General features: G+C 39.9%; 1 protein-coding gene and 1 pseudogene across 1 annotated transcript; one reads left to right on the top strand and one right to left on the bottom strand.

Moving 5' to 3' along the window:
* Positions 1 to 62: 62 nt before the first annotated feature.
* On the bottom strand, positions 63 to 26,807 carry ZNF582 (zinc finger protein 582). The gene is made up of 6 exons (XM_029202858.1): positions 26,608 to 26,807; positions 25,220 to 25,308; positions 23,475 to 23,601; positions 23,128 to 23,223; positions 13,783 to 14,970; positions 63 to 3,409 (listed from the first exon to the last, which is right to left on the bottom strand). The coding sequence occupies exons 2-6, from the start codon at positions 25,226 to 25,228 to the stop codon at positions 2,565 to 2,567; spliced, it is 2,265 nt and encodes a 754-aa protein (XP_029058691.1). The 5' UTR covers positions 25,229 to 25,308; positions 26,608 to 26,807; the 3' UTR covers positions 63 to 2,564.
* On the top strand, positions 15,534 to 16,422 carry LOC114885155 (annotated as a pseudogene).

The following is a 26,807-nucleotide window of genomic DNA, read 5'->3' as shown; positions in this document are numbered from 1 at the left end:
ATAATGTCAGTGTATTAAAGTATTTCACATAATTATACAAGATTATATATGAAATTGACTGATTTTATTATAACCACTTAAACATTCTGTTGGTATAGTGAAGAACAGTTGTCACAAATCAAGAATAACTGAAACATAATAACTGATTGCTGTAATGACTTCATTCTGATCTTGTCAATTATCCTAAAACCTAACAAAAGTTGGAAATAGAGAATATTGCTTTCTCTCTGTTTAGAAATTTTCACAGAATATATATGGTTGGAAGACTAAAGCAAAAAGAAGAAAAATTATATTGATGTCGTTCACGATGTAACAGAGGAATTTAAGGAGCATATATTTCAAGGACTATTAACATTATTTCCTACAAAACAAAAACAAAATAATACATTTTAGGACTGCAAGCAGTTCTTTCAAGATTCATGCTTAAAGATTTCAGAGATGCTTAAATACAAACTTTAAAAATAAAGCAAAACACTGATATTATGAAATCTTCCTTTTTATACTTGACTGAAGGAAACCTCAAAAGTAATGTTGTCATTTGGATATAGAGGAAGACATAGTTAGAACTGGTCTTCTTGAGACATATGTTAAACTTGCTTAGCTAAAGTTTTGTTCAATTCTCTTCCAAGGACAGCCTTTACAAACATTTGTATAAGTTATGTAAAAATTGAGAAATGTAACTTTCTACTCATTTTTTAAAATTTCCATTTTAAAGAAGGCTGAGTAAAAGAAGACATTCCACATTTTCTAAAGAAAATGCATATGTCCAGGTGATTCTAAGTTGTTCTTATTTTTTGTGGTTAATAATTATTTTTAAGTATCACATTCTGATTCTACCTATGTCATCATGCCATTCTTCAATGCAAGGATCAAGTAATTTTTAAATATTTTCCTTTTAGTTAATCTGTGTAAACTGTGGAAGGATAATCAAACTTGGAAATAGATACGTTCTTCTAAATTCCTGAAAAATAATCTTCTAGTTTAAAAAATACTAATGAATATATTACTGGCTTAAAAATATTTCCATTTTAAAGAGAAAAAACTAAGATGTATTAATATGCTAGTTCTTATGACTTTTTAAATTTAAATTCACAATTAACATGTAGAAAACTACCTGGCTCTCATAGGTACTCAACATTTTTTTTGTAATTGGGAGGTTGAGGACATCTGCAAATCTTGGTTTCTGTTTATATATTGAAATTATGCAAGATTCAGAAAAGGAGTTGATGAAATCTGCATGTTTTCAAACTTGGAAATTTGTATCATAGATATTTTCTATACACTTATAGTTTGGTAAATCTTTGCTCCTAACAACTGATGATACTACAGTTTAAAAAAAAAACACTTAAGTGAATTCCCTATAAAATCTGTCCTTTTCTAATATTCAGGCAACTCTGGAAAACTTAGGTTTGTCTTTATAGGAAGTGAAGTATATCTAAATTTGAAATTTATTGGTATCAAAAATGTAAAGCATTCAACCTTATTTTTGAATACTCTTTATGTGTGTTATTACATCCTTTTTTTTGTTTGCTTGTTTACATCCTCGTTTTTAACAATACTGTAGCATACTTTTACGAAATTTATAAGTGCTTATATTTTCTTTTCAAAGAAAAGGTTTCAAGGTTAATAAAACCTACTTCTCTGTTTAAATTTCAATTAATTTTTTTTCTTAATGCTGTCTGTTGGTGAGTTATGTTCATTTTCTACCTTCTCGAGGTCTCTGGTTCACTTATTACTTACATTGTTTGTAGTTTTCTTATCTGTAAATGCATTTAAAGTAGTAACTTTGAGTATAGATATGGTCACATCCCACGGGTTTTGTTTTATACTGCTCATTCACTTCATCTTGCTCTCATTGTTTCACTGAAGGAGAAAATATTAGGTAGTATGTAACATAAATATTTTGTTAATGTCTAACTTATTACATTTTTACCTGGGCTATAGCCCTATATGATTGGTTACAAACTTCTCCACACCTTCCTCAACTTGATAGTTAAATGTTTAACTGTTGTTTTTAAATGTGTGGTGTTTTATTCACTGTGTATTTTCTGATGCACAGTAAATGATGAATGGGGATTTTTTTTTAACTTACATTCTTCAAATATGAATTTTCTTTAGCCATAAGAGACTTATGGCTAAAGAACTTCCCACATACCTGACATTCACAGGATTACTTTCTCTTTTGCTTTCTTTATGTAAGTTAGAATTAGCTTAAACTAAAGGGTTTCCAAAATTTCTCTACTTTAATGGTTGCTAGCCAGCATGAATTTTCCAATTACTAATGATTGATAGGTAGTGTTGGGAAGCTTTGCTACATTATCACATTAATATGGTCTTTAATGTTGAATGTGATGGTGATGAATCTGCCGATGAATGTAACATGAGTTGAACCAAAAAGCGTTTCCACATTTCACAAGGTTGTACATAATTACCTGATGTTCCTTGAGGGATGAGACCAGTGAAGTCTTTGCTTCACTTATTTATGGGGATTTTCCATAGCATGAATTCCTTAAAGTTGAGGAAGAGGAGAGTGCCCGAAGGCCTTCCCACATTTCTTACATACGTTAGGTATGAATTTTCTTATGTCGAGTAAGTTGTGAGCACTGACTAAAGGCTTTCCCACATTCCTTGCATTCATAAGGCTTCTCACCGGTGTGAATTATCTGGTGTTGTTTAAGCTGTGAGCCCTGCCTAAAGGCCTTCCCACATTCATTACATTTATAGGGTTTCTCACCAGTATGAATTCTTTGGTGGTGGTTAAGCTGTGAGCCCTGCCTAAAGGCTTTCCCACAAACCTTACATTTGTAAGGTTTCTTACCAGTATGGATCCTCTGATGTTGAGGAAGATATGAACGATGGCCAAAGGCCTTTCCACATTCATTACATTTATATGGCTTCTCACCAGTATGGGTTCTTTGATGTTCATTAAGTTGGGTGATACCTCTAAAGGCCTTTCCACATTCCTTACAGACATAGGGCTTTTCTCCAGTATGAATTCTCTGATGTTTAATAATCAGTGATAAGTAACTGAAAGCTTTTCCACATTCAGTACATTGATAGGGTTTTTCACCAGTATGAGTTCTGTGATGTACGTTAAGTTGTGAGAGCCGAACAAAGGTTTTTCCACAATCCTTACATTCATAGGGTTTCTCACCAGTATGAATTCTCTGATGTCTGGTAAAGAGTGAGACAGAACCAAAGGCCTTTCCACATTCGGTACATTCATAGGGTCTTTCCCCACTATGAGTTCTCTGATGTTGAGGAAGATAGGAACGGCGATGGAAAGCCTTCCCACATTGCTGACATTCATAAGATTTCTCACCAGTATGAATTTTCTGATGACTAAGAAGACATTTCTTCTGCCAAAAGCCTTTTCTACATTCATTACACACATAGGGTCTACTTCCAGGTGGAATGTTATGAAGCAGGTTATGGGATGTTTGCTGTGTCAAAGCAGGTATTTCTTCATGAGTGATTATGACTTGACTGGAACGTCCTTCCTCATTTCTGTGATATGTTTCAAATGTGCCTTCACATTCCCAGTCATCTTGGAAACTGGGGTTCTCAGGATCTTTGTTTATAAATTTTTCCATTTTCTCCCATTGGGATACCTGATCTGAAAAATAATGAAAAAGCAGAGATGCTTTAGTGCCTGGTGTCAGTTAGAGCTTCTTTAGTAGAAATAGTTTTAAACTGAAAATAATGCTTATGGAAAAAGTAAGTGTTCCATACAGCTCCCAAATGTGACTACGCAGTTCCTGTTCTCCAAAATCCCCAGAGTTCCTGCTTTAGCCAGAAGGATCCAGCCAATCAGCAATGCATGCCTGAAACATTGATGGGATACTAGGTGGGCTCTGACCTGGAAGAGCTGCCCCCCTGGCTGCAAGGACCAGACACAACCTCATCAGGGCAGCACGCAGGATGAGGTTGGGTGCCCTTGGCCAAGGAGCAGTGCACAAGCCCAAACCAGGAGCAAGAACAAGACAGCAGCATATATTGAGAGAGAACATAAGTATGGCTTAAAATGCATCAAGAGATCAAGGAAGAAACAAAAATCTTAACTGCTGAAAGGAAAACAAACCAAGCAAAGGACACTGACAAAAACTAAATAGAAATTTTAACAATTGAAAGTACAGTGACTGTAGTTAGTTTTGTCAACTGGCATTCAGTATCCATTCCCACCTCCTAGTTGGCCTTCCTCTACTTAGGCTGGGAAAGTAATTTTCCAGCTCCTGGCACTGAAGACTCTGAAGGGAACTAAGTTTCCACCCTTTAGGCACACTTGTGTGAAATTCAGATGATAGAAGCAACATTTTCTGCTGCTTTGGCTATCAAAAGGTGGTTGCTGGCCTCTTCACTCCAGTTTCAAAGTACGTGTGGCAGCAGTGGTGGTGGCTTCATCGCCTTACTTTCTGATCCCAGATCATAGCTAAGGCAGTGTGCACTTGCAGGTGGTGGTCCTAGTGGCAGCTCCTGTGTCTCTACATCTTGGCTGTGGCTGAGGTAGCACATCTTCCAAAGATTCAGTGTTGCCACGTTCTGGAAGGCATTTCTGGAGAGCCAGCTCCTGTTACCCTTCTAACAGTTTTTAAGCACCCATTTCCCATATTTTATATCTTTAAATACCTTCCTAATTTAAAAAAGACACACACATACACAGTCTTAATACTGATCTTAAGAAATTAGGAAAAAAAAAAAAACAGGATTTCAGGAGAAGATAAGCCAGAGCAACCCTTCCAATAAAAACACATTTAAAAAATAAAACTTACACCAAAAAATCTTTATCAAAGATCTGAAAAAAATAGCCCAGAATTACCAGGCAAAAATCTAAGGAAACTTGAGCTACCAGCTCAAAGAGTACTGAAGCTGGTTTGCCCTGAGTACCAATCCTAATTTTAGTTCAGGTGATCGTGTGTGTGTGTGTGTGCGTGTGTGCGCGTGTGTGCGTGCGTGTGTGCGTGTGTGTCTTTTTTGCCCAAACCCATGTCAGGTGTCTTAGTCCATTTGGGCTGCTGTAACAAAATAGCACAGACTGGGTAAGTTATAAACAACAGAAAATTTTTTCTCACAGTTCTGGAAGCTGGGAAGAATGAGCTCAAGGTGCTGGCACTCAGTGTCTAGGAAATCAATTCTTATGTTGAGCCACCATATTTTGGAGTCAAGCTAAGTTTGCAGCTTAGCTTGAGCCCTAAGACAAAAGTAAAGTCAGTTTAAGATCGCATGTGAAAGGAGCCTCATTTTCTCTGTAAACCTTTGAGAAAAGAGTTTAAAAGGAAAACCTTTGAAAGCCAAACAGGTGAGGTTTGTTTGTTTTTCCTTCCTCACTAAGCTACTAGGCTGCTGTCTCTTCACCACCAACAGCTATTCCCTTGTTCCAACAATCGATCACACTTGGCTGAGAATTGCTAAACTTTCCATGTAGGAAAATGAGTGGGACCTGGTCATGCTATTGCTATCCAAATGCCCAATCCCTTGAGGGTACATGGATACAGCAAAGTAAAGAGAATGGCTTGAAAAATCAGGAAGGTGAAGTTTCAGAAGTAACTCAGACCTATTTCCAGCTTTACAAATCTCAAACTGTTGCTTCCAAAATGCAGTCAAACACTTTAGCACTTCCCTGGAGGGTCAAGATGGAGGAATCATGATGCTCAGGTGATAGTGAATTATGAGAGGACGGTCTTAACCAACAGCTGAGACTCCTGTCGTTCTCCAGTTTGTACACATCCCTCTGGGTGGCTATGTGTGGGAGGAGAGGGAGGGAATTAGCCACCCACACACACTCTGCTTAAGTGGAGTTGATGGCCACATCTTTGTGGCTATCCTGATAAGAAAAACCAACATTTTTAGACTTTGAGAGCTGAGTGACAACATGACCCTAAGGGGAGGGGCAAATTTGCCTCGGAAAGGGAAAGAGGGCACTATAAAAAAATTTTCTCAGATAGCCTTAATGTATTGAGTCCAATACTAGTTAAATAAATTACCTAACACCCATGAATTTACTCATTTAAAAAAGTATTTGAATGTAATCAGCAAATTTCTTTCTGACAGTGCAATTTAAATACAATTATTTTTTGAGAACACATACATCATTGTGAATGTTTAACATTACCACAGACATTTTCCCTTGTTCTGAAAAATTCTTCAAACATAATTTTTATTAACTGTAGAGTAATCCACTACATGAATGGACATGAGATTCACATGTAAGTCTATGACTTGCCCAGTCATTCTTGATTGTAGGGCACTCCTTTTAGATAAGACCTTAAGGTCTTTCCCAGAATCTGCTTCTAGACTAGTGGTTCCAAATTTCTGAGAGGTGGTATACATATATTGAGTCTAAACAGGGTGAGACTGCTGGAGTTGGAAGGGCAGCTGCACCAGTATCCTTAACTTCTCCATGCCTCAGTTCTCTAATCTTTAAATGGGATAGGTGACATTATGTACCTCAAAGTGTTGCTGTGAGGATTGACTTATGTGCTTACTATATTATAGTGCTTGCTACATAGTGATTAGCAAATATATATATATATATATATGTATATATAAATCTGTATGTATATATACACACATCTATAGCTACAGATCTTCCTCAATTTACTATGGGGTTATGGCCTGATAACCCCATGGTAAGTTGAAAATATTCTAAATCGAAAATGCAATTAATACACCTACTGAACATCATAGCTTAGCCTCGCCTACCTTAAACGTGCTCAGACCACTTATATGAGCCTACAGTTGGGCAAAATCGTCTAACACAAAGCCTATTTTATAATAAAGGGTTGAACATCTCAGGTAACTTATTGACCACTGTACTGAAAATGAAAAATAGACTGGTTGTAAGTATATCCATTGTTTACCCTCATAACCTCCTGGCTGCCTGGGAGCTGCAATTTGCTGCTGCCTAGCATCATGAGAGCATCATAGAGCATAGCACTAGCCCAGGAAAGGGTCAAAATTAAAAATTCAAAGTAGAGTTTCTACTGAATGCATATCGCTTTCATGCCATTGCTAAGTGAAAGAATCCTAAACTGAACTATCGTAAGTTGGGGACCATCTGTATATATAGGGTGACATCTATATCGGCATATATCATATATTTATCAATGGATATCAGTCAGTCAGTCTCTTTCTTTCTCTAAACTCACACACACACTCTCTCTCTCTCCCTGAACTAACTCTAGTCAGGCTCCTCTAGGCCCCAGTCTTGGGCTCTGTCCTTCACCCATTTAGTCCAGTTTTAGGAAGAATTCCCCTAGGTCAGTTTATCAAGAACACCACCACCCGCCCCCATCCTTAACATCTCATCACTCTCGCCAGCCCTCAGCAAGAACCCTATTAAGTCCTTTTAGCCAGATTCTCCCTCTTACCCTTGATGGTTCTTTTTTAGTAACCGTATATCCAGTGACACCGCCCCCGTTCACTATAAATCCCCACTTGTTCTTGTATTTGGAATGGAGCCCAGTTATGAACAAAGGTCTCTCGCCCTATGGCAATAATTCCTGAATAAAGTTTGCCTTGAGAAGCTTTCGATTCTGTCCGGCTCTGGTATTTTTTGACAATATACTGAGGAAGGCTCAGATAACTTTGGGAATCCATACAACTACGGTCCTATTCCTAAGAGAAAACGCAAAAAAAAAAAAAAAAAAAAAAAAAGCAAAACTGCACAAAACCTTAAGTGGTTTGTGGGGTCTACGAATCCCAGATTAAGTATCTTTAAGGAAAAGACGCTGGGATCTATTTGTGGCTGGACACATTCCCTGCCGCCATGGTCTCTGAGAAACGTAGTCCAGAGGCAGGATAGCCAGAACTTGGTCATCCCATCACCACCCCCGAACCCCCAAAGTACCTTCCCCGCCACCCATAAAGAGCTCGGACCCGGCCCCGGGCGGAGCCGAACGTCGACCCGCTCTAACGCGGAAACAATCGCCCGGAATTAAAACGCGCGAAGACTCCGCGGACGAACCCGCTTATAAATTCCAGGGAGCGTGGGCTCCTCAGTTGGACAAGAAGAAGGCATCCGAGAGCGGCCCCCGCCGCAGTGCCTTCTGGGAAATGTAGTCCAGAGCCGGAGGGCCGGTCGCCCGAAGAATGCTGGGAAGACAAACCCGGACCGTGATTGGGCCCCGGCCGCAGTTGGCTTTTGGGAGTGTAGTTCGGCGTGTCGCTCTGGTCAAGCTGGAGCCCGGTCTTCCATCTCCTCAAACTTGGCCTCGTATGACCGCCCAGAACCGAATATTTCTCCGTGAGTTGTGCCTGTGGGCCATTACCTGTCCTGCGTACTTCTCCGGGTATGAGCTGTTGGGCAGCCTGTTTGTGACAGAGGGGAGGCTGTGGGTCTGTGACGTGAGAGGTTTGGCCCAAGACGGTGCCAGTGACTGAGGGTGGGGAGAGGCAGGTGAGTGGATACACCTGCCTCTGCGTGGGTGGCGGATGGGATTCTGCGACGTGGAGCGTGACCGTGCGAGGAGGGCTTTGAATGTGACGTGTCTTTGTGTGTGACCGCAGGTCTTAGAATGTGTGGCCTTGGTTATGTGTGAAAAGTTGGTGTGACTCTCAACCTTCCTTCAGTCTATCAGTGTGACCGGAGTTGTTCAGAAACTGTGTAGGTTTAAGAAAACATGAATGTGGGTTTCTGTTTGGTTGCCTGTGGGATTGTGATAACTGCTTCCAGGTTTGCTTTCCCCCTTTACAAATAGGGTAATAACTCCAAATTTCTTATTACCCTGAAGTTCTGCAGCAAAGCGCAAACAACATGAAACATGATAAAAACATGACTTTTACATTAAATAAACTCAAAATTATTATACAGAAAAATTCAAAAACAGCCTAAAATGTTAAAACATGAAGATGGGTTTGTTCAAAACAATTTCTTATCAATAGCACGGTACGGCCTGTCTTGGCTCTGCCCCAAACACCACAGTTAGTCATTTCCCTTTGCTGATTGTAATGTACCTGCAGAAATTCAGGAAGCCTTGGACTGCAGAATTAGCGTTACCCATCCTGAAGCGCTCATCTACAATATGCATGGCCTGGTCTGCCCACTCTCTGAGGAAGGATGCTTTCCCTCAGAAGGTCTCGAAGCTTGCCCAAGGCAACAGTTTCTCCCTGAGCCAGACCCAGAACTCAGAGTTTCTATCCCTTAATATAGTTTTGTTTTCATCTGGCCTCATGGCTTCTGTGATGTCATGAAGCAAATGTCTGCTATCTCTGATATTGCTTTCTCTAAAGAGTTTACCACCTTGATTCCACCCATATGGGGCTGGAATAAATAGAGGAACATTTCCCTGTAGGCCTTGTATTTCATGGAAGGAAATTTTAGAGTCACAGAGATCTGACTGTAAATACCAACTCAACCACTCACATTCTACAAGTCACTTGTAGTTTGTGGTTTTCAGCAAGTCACTTTTCTACATCTGTCTTATTTTTTCTCCTACAAAGAAAATCTGACTGCAAGGTTATTTTGAGGAATTACGATTACTGATATTAAAAGTGATGTTAGCATAAAGAGGTTGAATCTCACACTTTAGTTGTTACTGCATCCCTTTTACATCTCCAAGTTTTTGAATCATGAAGATATACTGCTTATTCAAAATATTAAACATTTTTAAGCAGAAATAAAATAGAACAATTGAGAAGTAATAAACAATATTTAGAAGAAAATTACCTTGGGCTAAAAAAAAGACATGAGATATTTAAATATATCCTGCTAAGTTCCCGAATTCTAAGGATAGAAAGAAACTCTTGCCAAATGCTGGGATGGAAGCAGTTACTGTGGTAGGCAGAATTATGGCCCTCCAAAGATGTCTATGTCCTAATCCCAGGAACCTGTGGGTATGTTTTTACATGGCAGGAGGGAATTAAGTTGCAAATAAAATTAAGCTTGTTAATCAGCTGACCTTAGGACAAGATTATCCTGGGTTGTCCAGATGAGCCCAATATAATCACAAGGGTCCTTAAAGGTGAAAAGAAAGGAGGAGGCAGAAGAGTCAGTGTCAGAATGATGCAATGTGTGAAAGACTCAGCTGGCTACTGCTGGCTTTGAAGGTGGAAACGGGCCACACCAAGAAAGGTGGTGGGTAGCCTCCAGAAGCTGAAAAGGCTAGGAAATAGATTCTCCCATAGAGCCTCTAGAAGAGAACACAGCCCTGTCAAGACCTTGATTTTGGCCCACTGAGACCTGTTTCAGACTCTGACCTCCAGATAATAAATGTGTGTTGTTTTAAGATGCTAAGTTTTGATAATTTGTTACAGCAGCAACAGGAAATGAATACATCCCCATAAGCTAAGAGAAACAGACTAGCATTGGGTTCCTCTTCTAGATCAGAAGCCAGAATTCAGTGAAGTGACATCTCTGGATTACTGAGAAAAAAACTGTAATCCAAGAACATTCCACTAACCAAAAATATAACTTGTGAAGGTCCAAGGAACTCTTTTGGACATATAAGGATTCAGAGAATACCAACTAACATTTATTGAGATAAATATAAATACTCAATAAAATAGTCTAACCAAATTGCATTTGAAATAAATCTGTTACCTCAAGACAGGGGAAAACAGTAAAAAAAAGAGTGGCCAGCAATGAATGTTACTCTGAATACTATATTTAAGTTTAAATGGAAATCATGAATGGGTCTGGCAGTAAGTAATATAAGCATCAAATACAGTGAGTCCCCTACGTACGAACCTTCAAGTTGCAAACTTTCAAAGATGCAAACATGCATTTGCATATCCAATCACGTTAGTTCATGTGTCTGGCGTACATTGTCATGTGTATGCATCCTCTCCAAGTGGTTGTGCTTTTGTGTACTTTACTATGCAGTACTGTGTAGAGTACAGTAGTACAGTATCTTTAAGCCCAGGATGTCTGGAAGCATAAAAGCAGCGGTGATGAAACTGGTAAGAAGCGCCAGCTGTTGTACTACAATACTTTTCAAGGTACTGAACTGGAAGATTAAAACTGTTTTATTTTTGTGTTTGTTTTTTATGTATTATTTGTGTGAAAAGTATTATAAACCTATTACAGGAGGTACTATATAGCCGATTGTGTTAGTTGGGTACCTAGGCTAACTTTGTTGGACTTATGAACAAATTGGACTTACGAACATGCTCTCAGAACAAAACTCGTTCGTATGTAGGGGACTTACTGTAAATAAGAGTAAAACTAGTAAAGCTATGAGTTTTCATTAGGTTAATAAAATGGAGGAAATGTTAAAGAACAGGCTGTGAAGGAAAGGAAAGAGAAAGCAAGGATGGTCTCTTCTCAGAGGACAGTAACAAAGAAAACTAATGATGGGCTAGAAAGTATAATAGTGCTCTCATTCTGCCCAATAATGATTAAGAATGGGGAGATAACCACTACCCTAAGCACAGTGGGAAGTTCCAATTTAGCAAGAGAAAAGGAACATAAGGAAAGGAAAAGACCAAGAAAACATAAATAGTACAAAGTAAAATGAAAGGAATAAGATGAAGTTATTACACTAAATAAAAATGTGGGGCTTCCCTGGTGGCGCAGTGGTTGAGAGTCTGCCTGCCAATGCAGGGGACACGGGTTCGCGCCCCGGTCTGGGAAGATCCCACATGCCACGGAGCGGCTGGGCCCATGAGCCATGGCCGCTGAGCCTGCGTGTCCAGAGCCTGTGCTCCGCAACGCGAGAGGCCACAACAGTGAGAGGCTCGCGTACCGCAAAATAAAATAAATAAAAAAAATAAAATAAATTGAATTTCCCTACAGAAAAAGAAATTTGTATTTTGAGTTATTAAAAAATTAGCTATATGTTTTTTTATAAGAAATAACTAAAATGACAGAGGTTGAAAATAAATGGATGGGCAAAAACATGCCAAGTAAACAAGGATAAATCATTATTATTAGTGTTATACAGTATGGAAATAAAATACCAAAAGGATTATACTAGGCCAAAGTTGGCAAACTTCTTATCTAGAGGACCAGATAGGAAATAAATAGGCATTGTGGCCACAGTCCTTGTTGCAACCACTCAGCTCTACTGTTGTAGACAATATGTAAATAAATGAACATGACTGTGTTCCAATAAAACTTTATTTATAAAACAGGCAGCAGGCCAGATTTGGTTTGTTGACCCCTACACTCAGCAGAGTAGGATATTGTTTAGTGATAAAAGTATGACTCTTAAATAGGGGTTAAGTTATATGTCTTTATAGGTCAAACAACATAAAGTAAAAAATCTCTGGATATTCAAGATTGTGGTTAAAAAATTCAATTTTAGGAAATTCTGATCCAGTATACCAAATTATATAAGAATGTGGAGAATTTTATCATTATAATCTACTGCTTAAATAGAATCTAGTATCCAAAAAATAATATACATTATTTTTCAATGTTATGGAACACATACAAAAATCAATCCTGTACTTAGCCACAAAGAAAAATGCTAAATACAAAAAAGTAGATACTTTCAGGCCACATTTACCAATCATAATAAAATAAAATTTGAAGTTACATCACTTAGGATGCTTTCAGCTCAAGTTTACAAAATGTCCAACTAAAAGTAACTTCAGCAATAAAGGTTTATTTTTCTTAGATAACAAGGCATCTAAGAGACAGTTCCAAATTGGCCTCGTAGCTCAGTGTTAGGGTGCTGGGTCAGCTTCTTTGATGTCCTCTCTTTTCTGCTGTTGGTTCCAAGATGGCTGCAGCAGCTCCAGGCATCAAGTTCTCAGAGGAAAATGTTTAAAAGCAAGAGATGAAAGAGGAGGGAGTCTTCCTAATGTATTTGTCTCTTCTGAATGAGGAAGATCTTTCCCAGAAGGCCCTGTAGATTCCTAGAACATACTGGCCATACACTGGAACATCTGGGCCATCTTGAGCTGCAAAGCGGGCTGAAAATTAGCATGTGACATCTGCAGCTTCTAAGACAAGACACAAATGCTGCCAACAGGAATGGGAATTGGGTATGGCTGCTAGGTAGGCAACCAACCCCTTCTGTCTGTGATATTATAAAAGATAATCTACAACCTGGAAACTAAGAAACAGTCTCCTAAATTTAGTTTACTCTTGGATCAGAAAGAAATAAAATATGAGATTATTGTAGGATAACACTTTCTATTTCATCATTTTCTGTTTTTGTTTTCTGTTCATTTATTCATCATCAGGGTGTTTGGTATTCTCTTTTCTGGCTTCTTAAATAGTACATTTAGTATATTTGAGTACTATCTTTCAGGTTTTCATGTTTTGCGTATACTTAAAGGCCATAAAAGTTCCTCTGAGTAACTTCAGCCACATCACACATTTCTTGACATGTAAAAACTCTCATTGTCATTCTGTTCATTACCACTGATGGTAACTGCATGACTTAGTTTCTTGTTAACCCAAGAGTAATTCAGCTGTTTTTTTTTTTTTTCTTTTTAATTTCCAATAAAATTCACACTTGGCTATTGTTAAAATTATTACACTGTGGTGAGAAAATGTGATTCTGGTGTGTGTTAGAGACAAAATTTTTTCCAACCTTTTCATCTTTGACAATCATGGTCTAAAAAATTTGCATCTGTATAATTTTTCTTCAATATGAATTTTATTACTCAGGATAAAGGACAACTCTGAATAAAGGAATTTTCACTTGCATTACATTCTTCATGTCTTTCTCCAAGATAAAAAGAGTAAGTTGTGATTAGCCTAAGCTAATGGACTCTTCCCATTATTTCCATTCATATGGTTGCTTGCTAACATAAATTCTCTGATGATTAATAAGGGATAAGTGCTGATGGAAGGTTTTTCTACATTTATTAAATTCACTTGTGTTTCTCTATTATGCATTCTCTGATGTTGAATGGTAGTTGAGTCATGATTTAAAGTCCTCCCACATTCCTTATATTCATAGGGCTTTTCCTCAGTATGAATTACCTGATGTTGAATCAGTTGTGAGCAATGGCTGAAGGCTTTCCCACATTCCTTACATTCATATGGTTTCTCACCCGTATGAATTCTATAATGTACAGTAAGATGTGAGACCCGTTTGAAAGCCCTACCACATACCTTACATTGGTAGGGTTTCTCTCCTGTGTGAATTCTCTGATGTTGCTTAAGTTGTGAGTTCACCCTAAAGGCCTTCCCACATGCCTTACATTCATAGGGTTTTTCACCAGTATGAATTCTCTGATGTCGAATAAGAGTTGAGCCTTGATTAAAGGCCTTCCCACATTCTTTACATTCATAGAGTTTCTTGCCAGTGTGAATAGTGTGATGTTGAATCAACTGAGAACGATGACTAAAGGTCTTCCCACATTCCTTGCATGCATAGGGTTTTTCACCAGTATGAATTCTATAATGTACTTTAAGATGTGAGATCCGATTGAAGGCCTTGCCACATTCCTTACACTGATAGGGTTTCTCACCAGTATGAATTCGTTGATGTTCAATCAACTGTGAGCTTCGACTAAAGGCCTTTGCACAATCCTTACATTCATAAGGTTTCTCACCAGTATGAACTCGCTGATGTTGTATGAAATTTGAACCAGAATTGAAGGCCTTTCCACATTCCTTACATTCATACGGTTTCTTGCCAGAATGAATATTCTCGTGTTGAATTAGTCGTGAGCCATATTTAAAGGCCTTCCCACATTCCTTACATTTGTAGGGTTTCTCATTAGTATGAATCCCTTGATGATTAATAAGGAAGTCCTCTTGCCAGAAGTCTTTTCTACATTCATTATATCCATAGGGTTTTTCTCCAATATGAATTTTCTGATAAAAAGTAAGAGATGCTTGCTGGTCAAAAGCGGACATTTCTTCATTATCGATTATCATTTGACTCAAATGTCCATCTGGATTTCCCTCTTGCCTGTCAAACTGACTTCTGCATTCCCAATCATCTTGGAAACTTGAGCACTCAAAACCATAACTTGTAAGGCTTTCCATTATCTGCCACTGGGGTGACTGTACTTCATAACTGTGCTGCTTTGGAGATAATACCTTAGTATCATACCTGGACTCCAATACTGAAAAAGAACAAAACAAGTATGTATTTGTTTTTTCCTTTTCCAGAAAAAGTAACTTCTATAGTAAAAACTGGAAAGTTCAGACTCAGGATAATATCTGTAAGCTCTTCAATGTGACTAAGAAATTAGAAAATGGAGTAGAACAGAGAAAGAGGAAATACCATAAATAAAGATGAATGAGGTAATCAGAGAGATTATAAGAGTAGTTCTAAAATGTTGGTGTGGATCAGAATCACCACTGAACCATGGTTTTAAAAAATGAATGTTTCTATGAAACCCTAGAAAAGACACATATGAGTAACAGAAAGCAAATCATTTGTTGCCAGGGGCTGGGGGGTATGAGCAATTGTGTGGGAAAGAGCATAGGGAACTTTTCAGGGTGATAAATATGTTCTCTATCTTGTCTGTGGCAGTGGTCATCTAAGTGTATACATTTGTCAGTAGCCATTAAAATATTGTACTTAAGATGCATGCATTTAATTTAATATAAATTATACCTCAATAAAGTAGATTTTTAAAAATGATGGAGAGGGGTGACTGGATACTTCTCTGGCCAGAAGAACATGACGGTGCATCTGCTTGACAGGGGATGTGGTGGTATAGGAGGGCTATTTTCACATGTCCACTGGAAGGTGTAATAACACAGCTGTGGCCTTCTGCTGTAATGCTTTCTGTCTCTGAAGTTTAGCTGAACACCGTAGCTAGAGCTAATGTCAGCTGGACCAGTCTCTCCTGGACTTTTCCACTGCCTAAAAGTGTCCTTGGAAAAAGGAGGGCCTTTTTCCTTGTTTAGAAGATTAGGCCCAAATTTAATAGGGGTGGCCTCTTCCAGAGCAATATTCTTTGCTGGTTATTCAAACTGCGAGGAAAGGCTGAATGGTGTATTTGATCTTGATTCTACCTGGTACATGATTTCCGTACAGTGGCCCGTTTTACTGCAGTCACAGAAATCAGTCCCATTTGGTTAATAAAGAATTGGTTTCAGCTTCATGCAAGGAACTATGGGGAAAAGTGAATGGGTGCTTTTGAATGTATTCATAGGTTATACACAGAAGGCCAAAGGGGACTTTATAGGGGCACGTCTGCTTCCTGTGGTAGCATATCAGAGACCACTATTGCTTTTTTTGTGAAATTATTAAGCAAAAACTACTGGAATAAAAGATTACTTTGACAATGCAAGATGATGAAAAGTCTGTGAAAGAAGTATCAATTTTCTGGGAATGATGCTGCTGTCACCTCAAAAATTTGCACCACGTGAAGTTGTAAGAACAAAAAGAGTGAAAAGAGCAAAAAGTAGAGGTATTTTTTCAGACACCATGTTTGGTTGTTGAAGAGGGAAACTCTCTTTACGGGTCTCTTTATTGTGCTCTAACAACTGTGCTAAGACAGATTCCAAACACATCCATTATAATGGCTACCTATGAACTGGTGGTCCATCTACTCAATGGTTAGCAACACCTGGCTGCCATCCTATAAAGAAGGGACCAAAAGATTGCAGTGGACCAAGGAATATTAAAGCCAGCCTGGTGGACAGAAGAAAATTAGTTTGGGAATGTAACTATGCCCTAATGGAAATCTGGTTTTAGGAACTAAAGTGGTAACACATTACTTGGTCTTTTTGGCAATGTGAAAAAAACTGCTGCCTCTAAGGACATGACATTAAAAGCACTCCTCTCTCCAAAATGCCATATTTTCTGTCACAGACATCAGACACAGTTGAGTTTTGCTGATTTATGGCGGTCAGAGTACAGTGTTTATTCCATGAGCACTTTGCACTCATCTGGATTAAGCCATCTCTAATCATATATTGTGCTATAACTATACAAAGATAGTACTAATTTTCTAATTTCTGGCTTCTGTTCTACTTCTTGTAAAGTTGCAAAATAGCAACAATAATAATGAGGTCCTCTGTATTATTTTTATATTTTCCTGATAGGATCTGCTGCAGTTTTGTAGAAGCTGATTATTTAGCATTAGTAGTTACTGTTTTTAACAACAAATGAAATAATGTCTAAAAATCTTATGTATAGCCTTAGCATTAAAATGTTTTGTTTTCCTCATATGGAAACTCAAAGGATCCCAAATGGCCAAAACAATCTTGAAAAGGAAGAACAAAGTTGGAGGCCTCTCTCACTTCCTGATTTCAAAGCATATTAAAGAGCTACAGTAATCAAAACAGTGTGGTACTGGCATAAAGGAAAACATAAAGACCAGTGGAACAGAATAGAGAGCACAGAAGTAAACCCATATACATATTGTCAAATGATCTTCAACAAGGATGCCAAGACCACACAATGAGGAAAGGACAGGCTCTTCAACAAATGGGGCTGAGGAAATTGGATATCCACATGCAAAAGAAAGAAGCAGGACCCTTACTTTATACCACATTTAAAAAAATAACTCAAAATGGATTAAAGACCTAAACCTAAGACTTAAAACTATAAACTAGAAGAAAACATAGGGGAAAAGCTTCATGACACTGTATCTGGCAATGGTTTCTTGGATATGGTAACAAAAGCACAGGCACCAAAAGCAAAAATAGACAAATGGGACTATATCAAACTTAAAAACTTCTGTGCATCAAAGGAAAAAAATCAACAGTGAAAAGGCAACCTACAGAATGGGAGAAAATATCTGCAAACCATATAACTGGTAAGAGGTTAATAGACAATATAAAGAACTCCTAAAACTCAACAAAAAACACAAATAACCTGATTTTAAAATGGGCAAAGGACTTGAATAGACATTTCTCCAAAGAAGACATATAGATGGCCAACAGGCGTATGAAAAGATGCTCAACATCACTAATCATTTGAGAAATGCAAATCAAAACTATAATGAGATACTGCCTCACAGCCATTAGGATGGCCACTATTAAAAAAAAAAAAGTGTTGATAGGGTGTGGAGAAATTGGAGCCCTTGTGCACTGTTGGTGGGAATGGAAAATGGTGCCGTCACTATGGAAAATAGTATAGTGGCTCTTTAAAAAGTTAAAAACAGAATTACCATATGATCCAGAAATTCTACTTTTGGGTATATATCCAAAAGAATTGAAAGCAGAATCTGAAAGAGATACCTGCACACCCATGTTCACTGCAACTTTATTCACAATAGCCAAGAGGTAGGAGCAACCCAAATGTCCATTGACAGATGAATGGATTAAAAAATTGTGGCATATACATACAGCCTTAAAATGGAAGGAAATCCTGTCACATGCTACATTATGGGTCACCCTTAAGGACATCACACTAAGTGAAAGAAACCAGACACAAAATGCCACATATTGTATGATTTATGCAACATATCCACAATAAGCAAATCCATAGAGACAGAAAGCAGATTAGTGGTTGCCAAGTGCTGGGGGGGAGGGGGAATGAGGAATGACTGCTTAATGGGTATGGGTTTCCTTCTAGGGTATGTCTAGGAAAAACACAATTCTCAACACCATTCTACTCTCCATACTTCACTTCTGACACTTCTGGTCACCAAATGTGTGTGGGTTTTTCGCTTACACCAAGCAGTCCTCCATCTCTCTGGTAGATACTGATTGGGCAACCTACAAATTCAATTCCAACACTATCTTGCTGCAGATCTCACAGATTAAGGGCTCAGTCTCACAAGACTGCCCCTACCAGCGCCCCACCCCCCATAAATGGAAGTTCCCACAACCCCCTCCATGGGTTTTAATCATTTGCTAGAATGGCTTGCAGAATTTAGGAAAACAGTTTACTTACTATATTACCAGTTTATTACAAAGGATGTAACTTACGACTAGCCAGACAGAAGAGATGCATCGGGCAAGATGTGGGGAAAGGCTGTGGAGCTTCCATACCACCTCTGGGCACACCACCCTCCCAGCACCTCCATGTGTTCGGCAAACTGGAAGCTCTCTGAACCCCATACTTCAGGGACTTTTATGGAAACCTCACTATGTAGGCATGATTGATCAAATCATTGGCCATTAGTGATTAACTCAACCTCCAGCACCCCCTTTCCTGGGGTTGGGGGTGGAGCTGAGAGTTCCAACCCTTTAATCACATAATTGGTTCCCCTCTCAACCAGACCCCATCCTGAAGCTATCCAGGAGACCCCAGCCACCAGTAATCTAATTAGCATATAAGAAGACACTTATGACTCTGGAGATTCCAAGGGTTTTAAGACTTGTGTGCCAAAAAAACAGGGATGAAGAACAAATATATATTTCTTATTATAAATCACAATATCACAGGGTGATAAAAATATTCTGAAACTAGATAGTGGTGAATGTACTAAATGCCAATGAACTATACACTTTAATAAGGTGAATTTTCTTATGTATATTTTACCATAAGTTAAAAAAATTTTTAAACCATTTTCCATAAAAACTATAAATGACCACAACTGGCTCAAGAAATGCAACACTTGAATGTTAGATTCAGTATTCAGTATCAGGAGTTCAGTATTAGGAAACCTATTCATATAATGCAGATTTTATAGATGGAAAGAAAAAAATAAAATATGAAAAGGTGGATCTTCTTTAACCTAAGAAAATACCCCTATCTCATTCCTATGGCTGATATTATGCTTAATGAAAGACACTAAAAATATTCCTATTAAGGCCAAGAACAAGATTAGTACGTAAAACCCCTCTTAACAGTGTTCTGCGGGTACTACATAATCAGCATCCTAATCAGGCAAGAGAGAACAACCTGCAAGGTATAAAAATGTAAAAAATTATCACCATTTGCAGGTGATATAATTGAATACTTGGAAAGCTCAAGAGAGTTACATAAGAAACTGTCATAAACAATGAGAAAATTCAGTAAGTTGCGTTAGCTACAAAATTCATCTGAAGATGTGAATGGCTTCTGTCGTATATAAAAAAATAACCAGTTGGAGTATAAAATGAATGCCATATTAGTCTATATTATAGATTATGCCAGTAACAGCAATAAATATAAACTACCTAGGAATAAATGTAATAAGACACATATAAGATCTATATGAAGAAAATGTTAAAACCTTGATCAGGGATGGACATAAATGAAAGGAAAATCCTGTCGTGTTCTTCAATAGAAGATTCCGCATAATAAAATCAGTTTTCTCCTAAATTAATCTATAAATTTACAGTGATTGCAGTAAGAAAAATTGCATGATTTTATTTTTTTTGAAAGCAAATATTCTGATTCTAGGGTTTGGATAGAAAAGTAAATGAGACTAGCCAGGAAAACTCTGAAAGATAAGAACGAAGAGGTACTAATTGTACCAGATATTTAAAACATTTAAACTCTTAATAAATTAAAATCATAATGGTATAGACACATGGTTAGAGAGGGGCTAGAACAGAAAGTTCAAAAATAGATCCAAATACAGAGGTGATAAAGCAGACAACAAAGGTGGCTTTATACATTAGTGGTGAAGAGATAAATGCTATTTCAATAAGTGGATAATAATCTGGAAAATAACATGAAATCACATCTTACACTGGACAAAATTCCATATGGGTCATAAATTTCATCATAAATAAGCTAGAAAAATATCACAGGAGACTCATAACCTCAGAGGGTGAAGTTCTCTTTAAATATGACACAAACCCACATATCTAAGGAGTAAACAAATTGAGCACCTCAAACAAACACATGCTGTCAAAACTCAAACGACAAAAGCAAAAAAATCTGTTCTGTGACATTTCAGGTGTGGTAGGCAGAATAATGGCCTCCCAGAGATGCCCATGTCCTAATTCTCGGAACCACGAATATGTTAGGTTACACGGCAGCACACAGCTTCTCTCCCCATGTTCACTCCACCCCTGATCTCACTCACTCCAAGGGGTTAACTACCACTTCAACGTGGATGAACCTACCACATCAGTAACACTTAGTTCTTAGCTTCCCATTTGAAATTCTCTTGAATGCTGCAGAAACTGTTTATGGACATGATTTTGGTCTCGTGTCACACTGTAACTTTGGGTCTAATCAGGGAAGATTTTGTCCCCTCAGGGGACACTTGGCAATGTCTGGAGACATTTTTGGCTTCACAAGTAAAGGGAGGCCAGGGAAGCTGCTAAACATCCTGCAATGCATAGAATGACACCCCCTCCACCCTGGCCCCAACAAAGAATTATCCCACTCAAAATGTCAATACCACTGAGGTTCAGAAATCCCCCATCCAGAACAGGAGCACCCCAGGCAGAAGGGACAGCAAGGGAAGAAGCCTCGAAACAGGAATACGCTTGATGTTTCAAAGCCAGGATGCATATACTTGTATTGTCTGCTTTCGTGCTCCCGTGGCAGAGCTGAGTACTTGCGACAGAGCCCACAGAGCGGGCAAAGCCTGAAACACTTAACTGTCTGGACCTTTAAACAAGACATTTGCCAACCTCTGTTAATGTAACAGCAAAGAGGCTTGTGTGGCTATAACCGAGTCAGCAACATGGAGGGTGGTAGGAAATCAAGTCAGAGTGGAGACCGCAGGGCAGATTTCCTAGAGCAACTTAGTCCAACACAAGTTTCTGTGATACTGAAAATGTTCTATTCTATTCCAGTACGGCAGCTACTAGCTACACATGGCCACTCAGCATTGGCACTGTGGCTAGGGCGACTGTGAAATGGAATTCTATGTTTCATTTTAGTTAAAATTTAAACAGCATGTGTGGCTGATGGCTACAGTACAGACACAGAGCCTTCTAGGCCATGGTATGGGTTTTAGGTTTCCTCTTGAGTGATGGGAAGTTGTGGGCAGGTTTGTTGTTTTTTGTGGGGTTTTTTTGTGGTACGCGGGCTTATCACTGTTGTGGACTCTCCTGTTGCGGAGCGCAGGCTCCGGACGTGCAGGCTCAGCGGCCATGGCTCATGGGCCCAGCCGCTCCGCGGCATGTGGGATCTTCCCGGACCGGGGCGCGAACCCGTGTCCCCTGCATCGGCAGGCGGACTCTCAACCACTGTGCCACCAGGGAAGCCCTGTGGGCAGGTTTTGAGCAGAAATGTGATACACCCTCACTGAAGTTTTGAGACGGTCCGGCTGCTGTGTGGAGAATGCACTGTAGTGGACAACAGTGCAGGCAGAGGCACGGGGAGGAGGCTACTGCAGTAGTCCAAGTGGTGCTGGGGACATGGGTGGTAGCAGTGTTGTTTGTTGGTAAGAAGTGGTTAAATTTTGGATATATTTCAGGGCAGAGTGAACAGGATTTCCTGACTGACAGACTGAATACATGTGTGAGACAGAAAAGTCAAGGGTGCTTCAGCAGTTTTTGACTTGAGCAATTAGAATAGAGTCCCCTGTTACTGAAGTGCAGAAGAAAGGGGGAAGAGTATATTTGTTAGGAAGGATCAAGGACTCCCTTTTGGACTTAAGCTCAAAGTGTCTGGTGAACATCCAAGTGGAGTTGATAAGAAGGCTGTAGGATAGAGGTATCTGGAGTTTTAAGGGAGAAGCTGAACATGAAGGTAATAATTTGTGTTGTCCAAAAGAACTTTCTCCAGTGATGGAAATATTCTGTATCTGCATTGTCCAATACTGTAGCCACAAGCCACAAAACTGCTATGGAACATTTGAAATGTGGCAAGTGCAACTGAGGTACTGAATTTTAAAGTGTATTTAATTGCAGGGAATTCCCTGGCGGTCCAGTACTTAGGGCTCCATGCTTTCACTGCCAGGGGCCCAGGTTTGATCCCTGGTCCAGGAACTAAGATCCCACAAGCCACACGTCATGCCCCCCACCCCAAAAGTATTTAATTGTAATGAATTTAAATTTCGATGGCCACACGTGGCCAGTGGCTCCACATTAGACAGCACAGGTGTGAGTGGTACGTATAGCATGGTCATGGAGAAGGTCCTGGGGAATGGAAATAAACAGAAGAGGCCCAAGTCTGAGCCCTGGGGTGCTCCAGCTTTTACAGAAAATGAGAAGATCCAACAAAGGAGGTTGAGGATGGTTAATGAGGTAGGTGAGAACAAGAGGTAGTGATGACCCAGATATACATAAATGTTTCAGGAAGGAAGGAACAACCACTTTTGTCAAATGCTGACGATAAGCTACGGAAGATGATGACTGAGACCAGACCTCTGAGTTTGGCAACTTGGAAGGAAATTTTTCTAACTCAAAAGGACTGGCCCCTCACCAGCCAGCTAGACAGTTATCTGCAGTGGGCTCTCTCTCCCCACACATGCCTCACTCACCTGGGCACTGGCCTCCTGTCGCTACTTTCTCCACCATCCAGGGCTCTCTGCCTTGTTCCAGGAAGGAGATCACATCAGGTTTGGAAATGGCAAAACCTGGATGTGAGAAGAAAACATGCCATGCAGTTACGGTGCGGGGCCCCAGAATTCAGACCTAGGGCCTGGTTATCGAGCAGGAGAGGCAGTTGCAGGACGGGCCAGGGGAATATGTGAGTCACCTGAAGACTGAGGAAGATGTAGCTTCAGGCCATAGAGCTACCCTTTAACCAATCAAAAGACACCCCAAAATTGGTAAGAAGGAAGAGATGTGCCCAGGGGTAACCTCCAAACTGACCACATTGCCTTACCCAGTGAGACCAGGTTGCTATAGATCTCCAACATCACATCTCTGTACAAATCCCTCTGAGCAGGCACCAGCTGTTCCCATTCTTCTTGGGAGAAGACTACGGCCACATCCCTGAACAAGTCTGAACCCTGGAACAACAGGCAGGTATGTTACATGTGTATTTCAAGGAAATGTTTTTCACTGGGGTGAGAGGAGATGGAGGAGGTCTCTGCAAGAACGGGGTGTTCTGGTGAAAAAGAAGGCTGGGGCTGGAGGCCTTAGATGTGAAAAAGTGACAGGAAAAGATGAGCACAGGTAAAAGAGATGTTCAAATATTCTTGAACTTCCCTTTTTACTACAAACCAAAGCTCTTGTACTCAGTTCTGGGATGAAAATTAAAATCCAGCCAAATGGAGTTTCTCAGTTGTGACAATATAATCAAGCACACTGCCTACTCTGTCCTTGGTATATGATAAATTCTCAATGTGAAACCTATCATTTGTACTTTTATGGAGTAACAACAACAAAACCCAACAATTTTTGGTAGACTTTCCCCAAAATGTTTTATTAAAAAATATTTTGTATCTTAGAAAACAGAACTTTCATTTAAGTCAAGAATTGCTTCAAAATGTAGGCTCATGATTATGTGAAAGCGTATCACAAACATTTTTCCTTATGAGAAAAATCTTCAATGAAGATTACTTTATTAGCTGTACAATTTTCTATCAAGTGAAATAACTGACTCAACCATTCTCTTCCTTTGGATGCAGAGGTCTCCAAGGTCAGATCTCTTAAGGCTGTTCCAAAACTATGACTACCCAGATTCTGAACATCTATCCATCTGTCTATCTTTCAGTCCTCAGCTCTGCACTTTGTTTGCTTTTAAACTCAAGAAGCTGATGGAGAATATCCAAGATTCCAATGCTCTGTTCAACTCCAAACTGAACCTTAATTCTGGCATCTTAATCTCTCCTAGATTCCCAGCTAAACTTCAGTTACACACCCAGTTGTCAATACAGGAGATGTCACCCCCCACACTGAAATTGAGACCAACCAATACCAGCTTCCCTGCTTTTTTGTGTGTGATCCCTCATCAGTAACCATCACCATTTCATCAAACCTCAGTTCCTATAAGGGATGCTCTCATTTTGTGTAAGGAAATGGATTTCTTCTCCCTCTGGCCTCCCAGCAAAATACCAAGCAAACAGAAGATATGGAATGCTATATAGAATGAATCCGTGCGGGCACTGATCAGAGTGGATGGGGCTATGGGAGAGGGTACTAGCTGCCTGGTCTTTTTTTTTTAATTTTTATTTTTTTTAAATTTTTGGCTGTGTTGGGTCTTTGTTGCTGTGTGCGGGCTTTCTCTAGTTGTGGCGAGTGGGGGCTACTCTTCATTGTGGTGCGAGGGCTTCTCATTGCAGTGGCTTCTCTGGTTGAGGAGCACAGGCTCTAGGTGCGTTGGCTTCAGTAGTTGTGGCACATGGACTCAGTAGTTATGGCTAGCGGGTGTAGAGTGCAGGCTCAGTAGTTGTGGCGCACGGGCTTAGCTGCTCCACGACATGTGGGATCTTTCCAGAGGCCAGGGCTCGAACCCGTTCCCCTGCATTGGCAGGCAGATTCTTAACCACTGTGCCACCAGGGAAGCCCTGCCTGGTCTTTTTATTCCCTAAAATGGGAACCTCTGAGAACCAGATTCTTGGATGGAACCCAGGTGGGAAGCTTCAGGATAAGGAAAGCAAATACTTATATGATTTTAAAACTCACAAGGGACATGACTGTCAAAATTTCATGGGTTGACGGGTCCTCCTCCTGGTTTCTCTCTTAGGGAAGGGCAGAGTCCTGAGATGGCAGAGCTGAGGGAGGAAAGAGCAAACATGAGAGGCTAGGCTTGCTTCACAGCTCCCAGAATGCCACGGTGACAAATGCCCACCTCCTTTACTCCCCATCCCCCCAAATTAGAGGGAGCTGGGACAAACTGTGGCCTTTACCCAGCTCCACCCTGTTACTGATGCAAATCTGAGGTGGGGATGCTCAGACCTGGTCCAGTGACTAAGGATGGTGTCCCAAGGACAAGGAAGGCCGTCCTTAGGCCAGGGAGCAAAGCCTGCCTGATCTGCATCAGCCCAGCCCACAATGAAACATTCCCAGAACCAAAGCATTTAACTGTCTCATTCCCACAATGTAACACCTTTGGAAGTCTCCCTGGCTCTTACCCTAACTTCCTAACTCACAAAGAACCTTACAGCCATACCTAAGGCCTGGCAGACACCATTTTGTGGACCCTGCCTGAGTCAACAAATGTTTGCAGTGGGCAAATTAGATGGAGCAGGTCCCGTACTCCATTATCATCACATAAACGTGCCCCTGCACAGAGATATAACAGTGAGCAAAACTGTGTGCACAATATTTGCTGAAAAAACAGAACCAAAGATTAGTACCTAACAGTTCACAAGTAGGCAAGTAGTTGAATCATTTTTGGCACAGCCATATTATGGATGCCAAGCAACTATCAAAAATGATGTGGAACAACATCAACTGACAAATATATTCACAACTGGACCCTTTGTACAACAAGAGAACATTCAGCAAAAGAAGTCAAACCCACCTACTGACACACAGGTTAACCACCCCCCCCAAAAAAAAACACCCACAACTGGAATGGAAAACAACCAAGTGTTAACAATGATGCCATTTAACCACTTCCTGAGTTCATCAGTAAAACCTCAGTATTTTATAAAAGAGCTTAGGACAGTGCCTGGCATGTTACAAATATTTAATTCTAAGTAATGTAATGTGTAAATGAAATAATGATAAGTGTTCCTTAATATCATGTAGTAGGACTTTTTCCTTATGACCACTTTTTTTTTAAGCATTATTTGTATTATCTATAAATAGTCTATTACAGCGGTGGCTAGTGATTTACTCAACCACTTCCCCACGGTTGGACAAATTTTCAACAAGATCCTCTAAATTGTCTCCAAGTTGCTCCTTCTAAACTAGTGGTTCCAAATCTTCTGGGGTCTTGCAACTCGTTGACAGTCTCATGAAACAAGACTTCGCCCCAGATCTTTTAAAAAGCACGCGTAAGAATAAACGCAAAACATTCGTAAGTATTTTCTGGAGGTGGGGACTCCCCCAACAGACACACCCACCTAAGGGGTCTATGGACCCGGGCTATGAGCCCTGATGCCGACAGGGGGCGCAAGCAGGGCGCGCGCCGCGGGGGACGATGGGAAGTGTAGTCCAGAGCCGGGAAAGCCGCAGACCAACGATGAAGCGAGACGTTCGGGTTCTTCCCAGGCCCGCGACCCGCCCGGCCGCGGCGCTCAGTCCTGCGTGGACTCCGGAGCGC

The sequence above is a fragment of the Monodon monoceros genome, unplaced genomic scaffold (assembly GCF_005190385.1).
Source record: "Monodon monoceros isolate NGI ecotype Baffin Bay Population unplaced genomic scaffold, NGI_Narwhal_1 Super_Scaffold_10, whole genome shotgun sequence".
Classification (NCBI taxonomy): domain Eukaryota; kingdom Metazoa; phylum Chordata; class Mammalia; order Artiodactyla; family Monodontidae; genus Monodon; species Monodon monoceros.
This window is presented reverse-complemented; position numbering and strand designations above follow the sequence as displayed.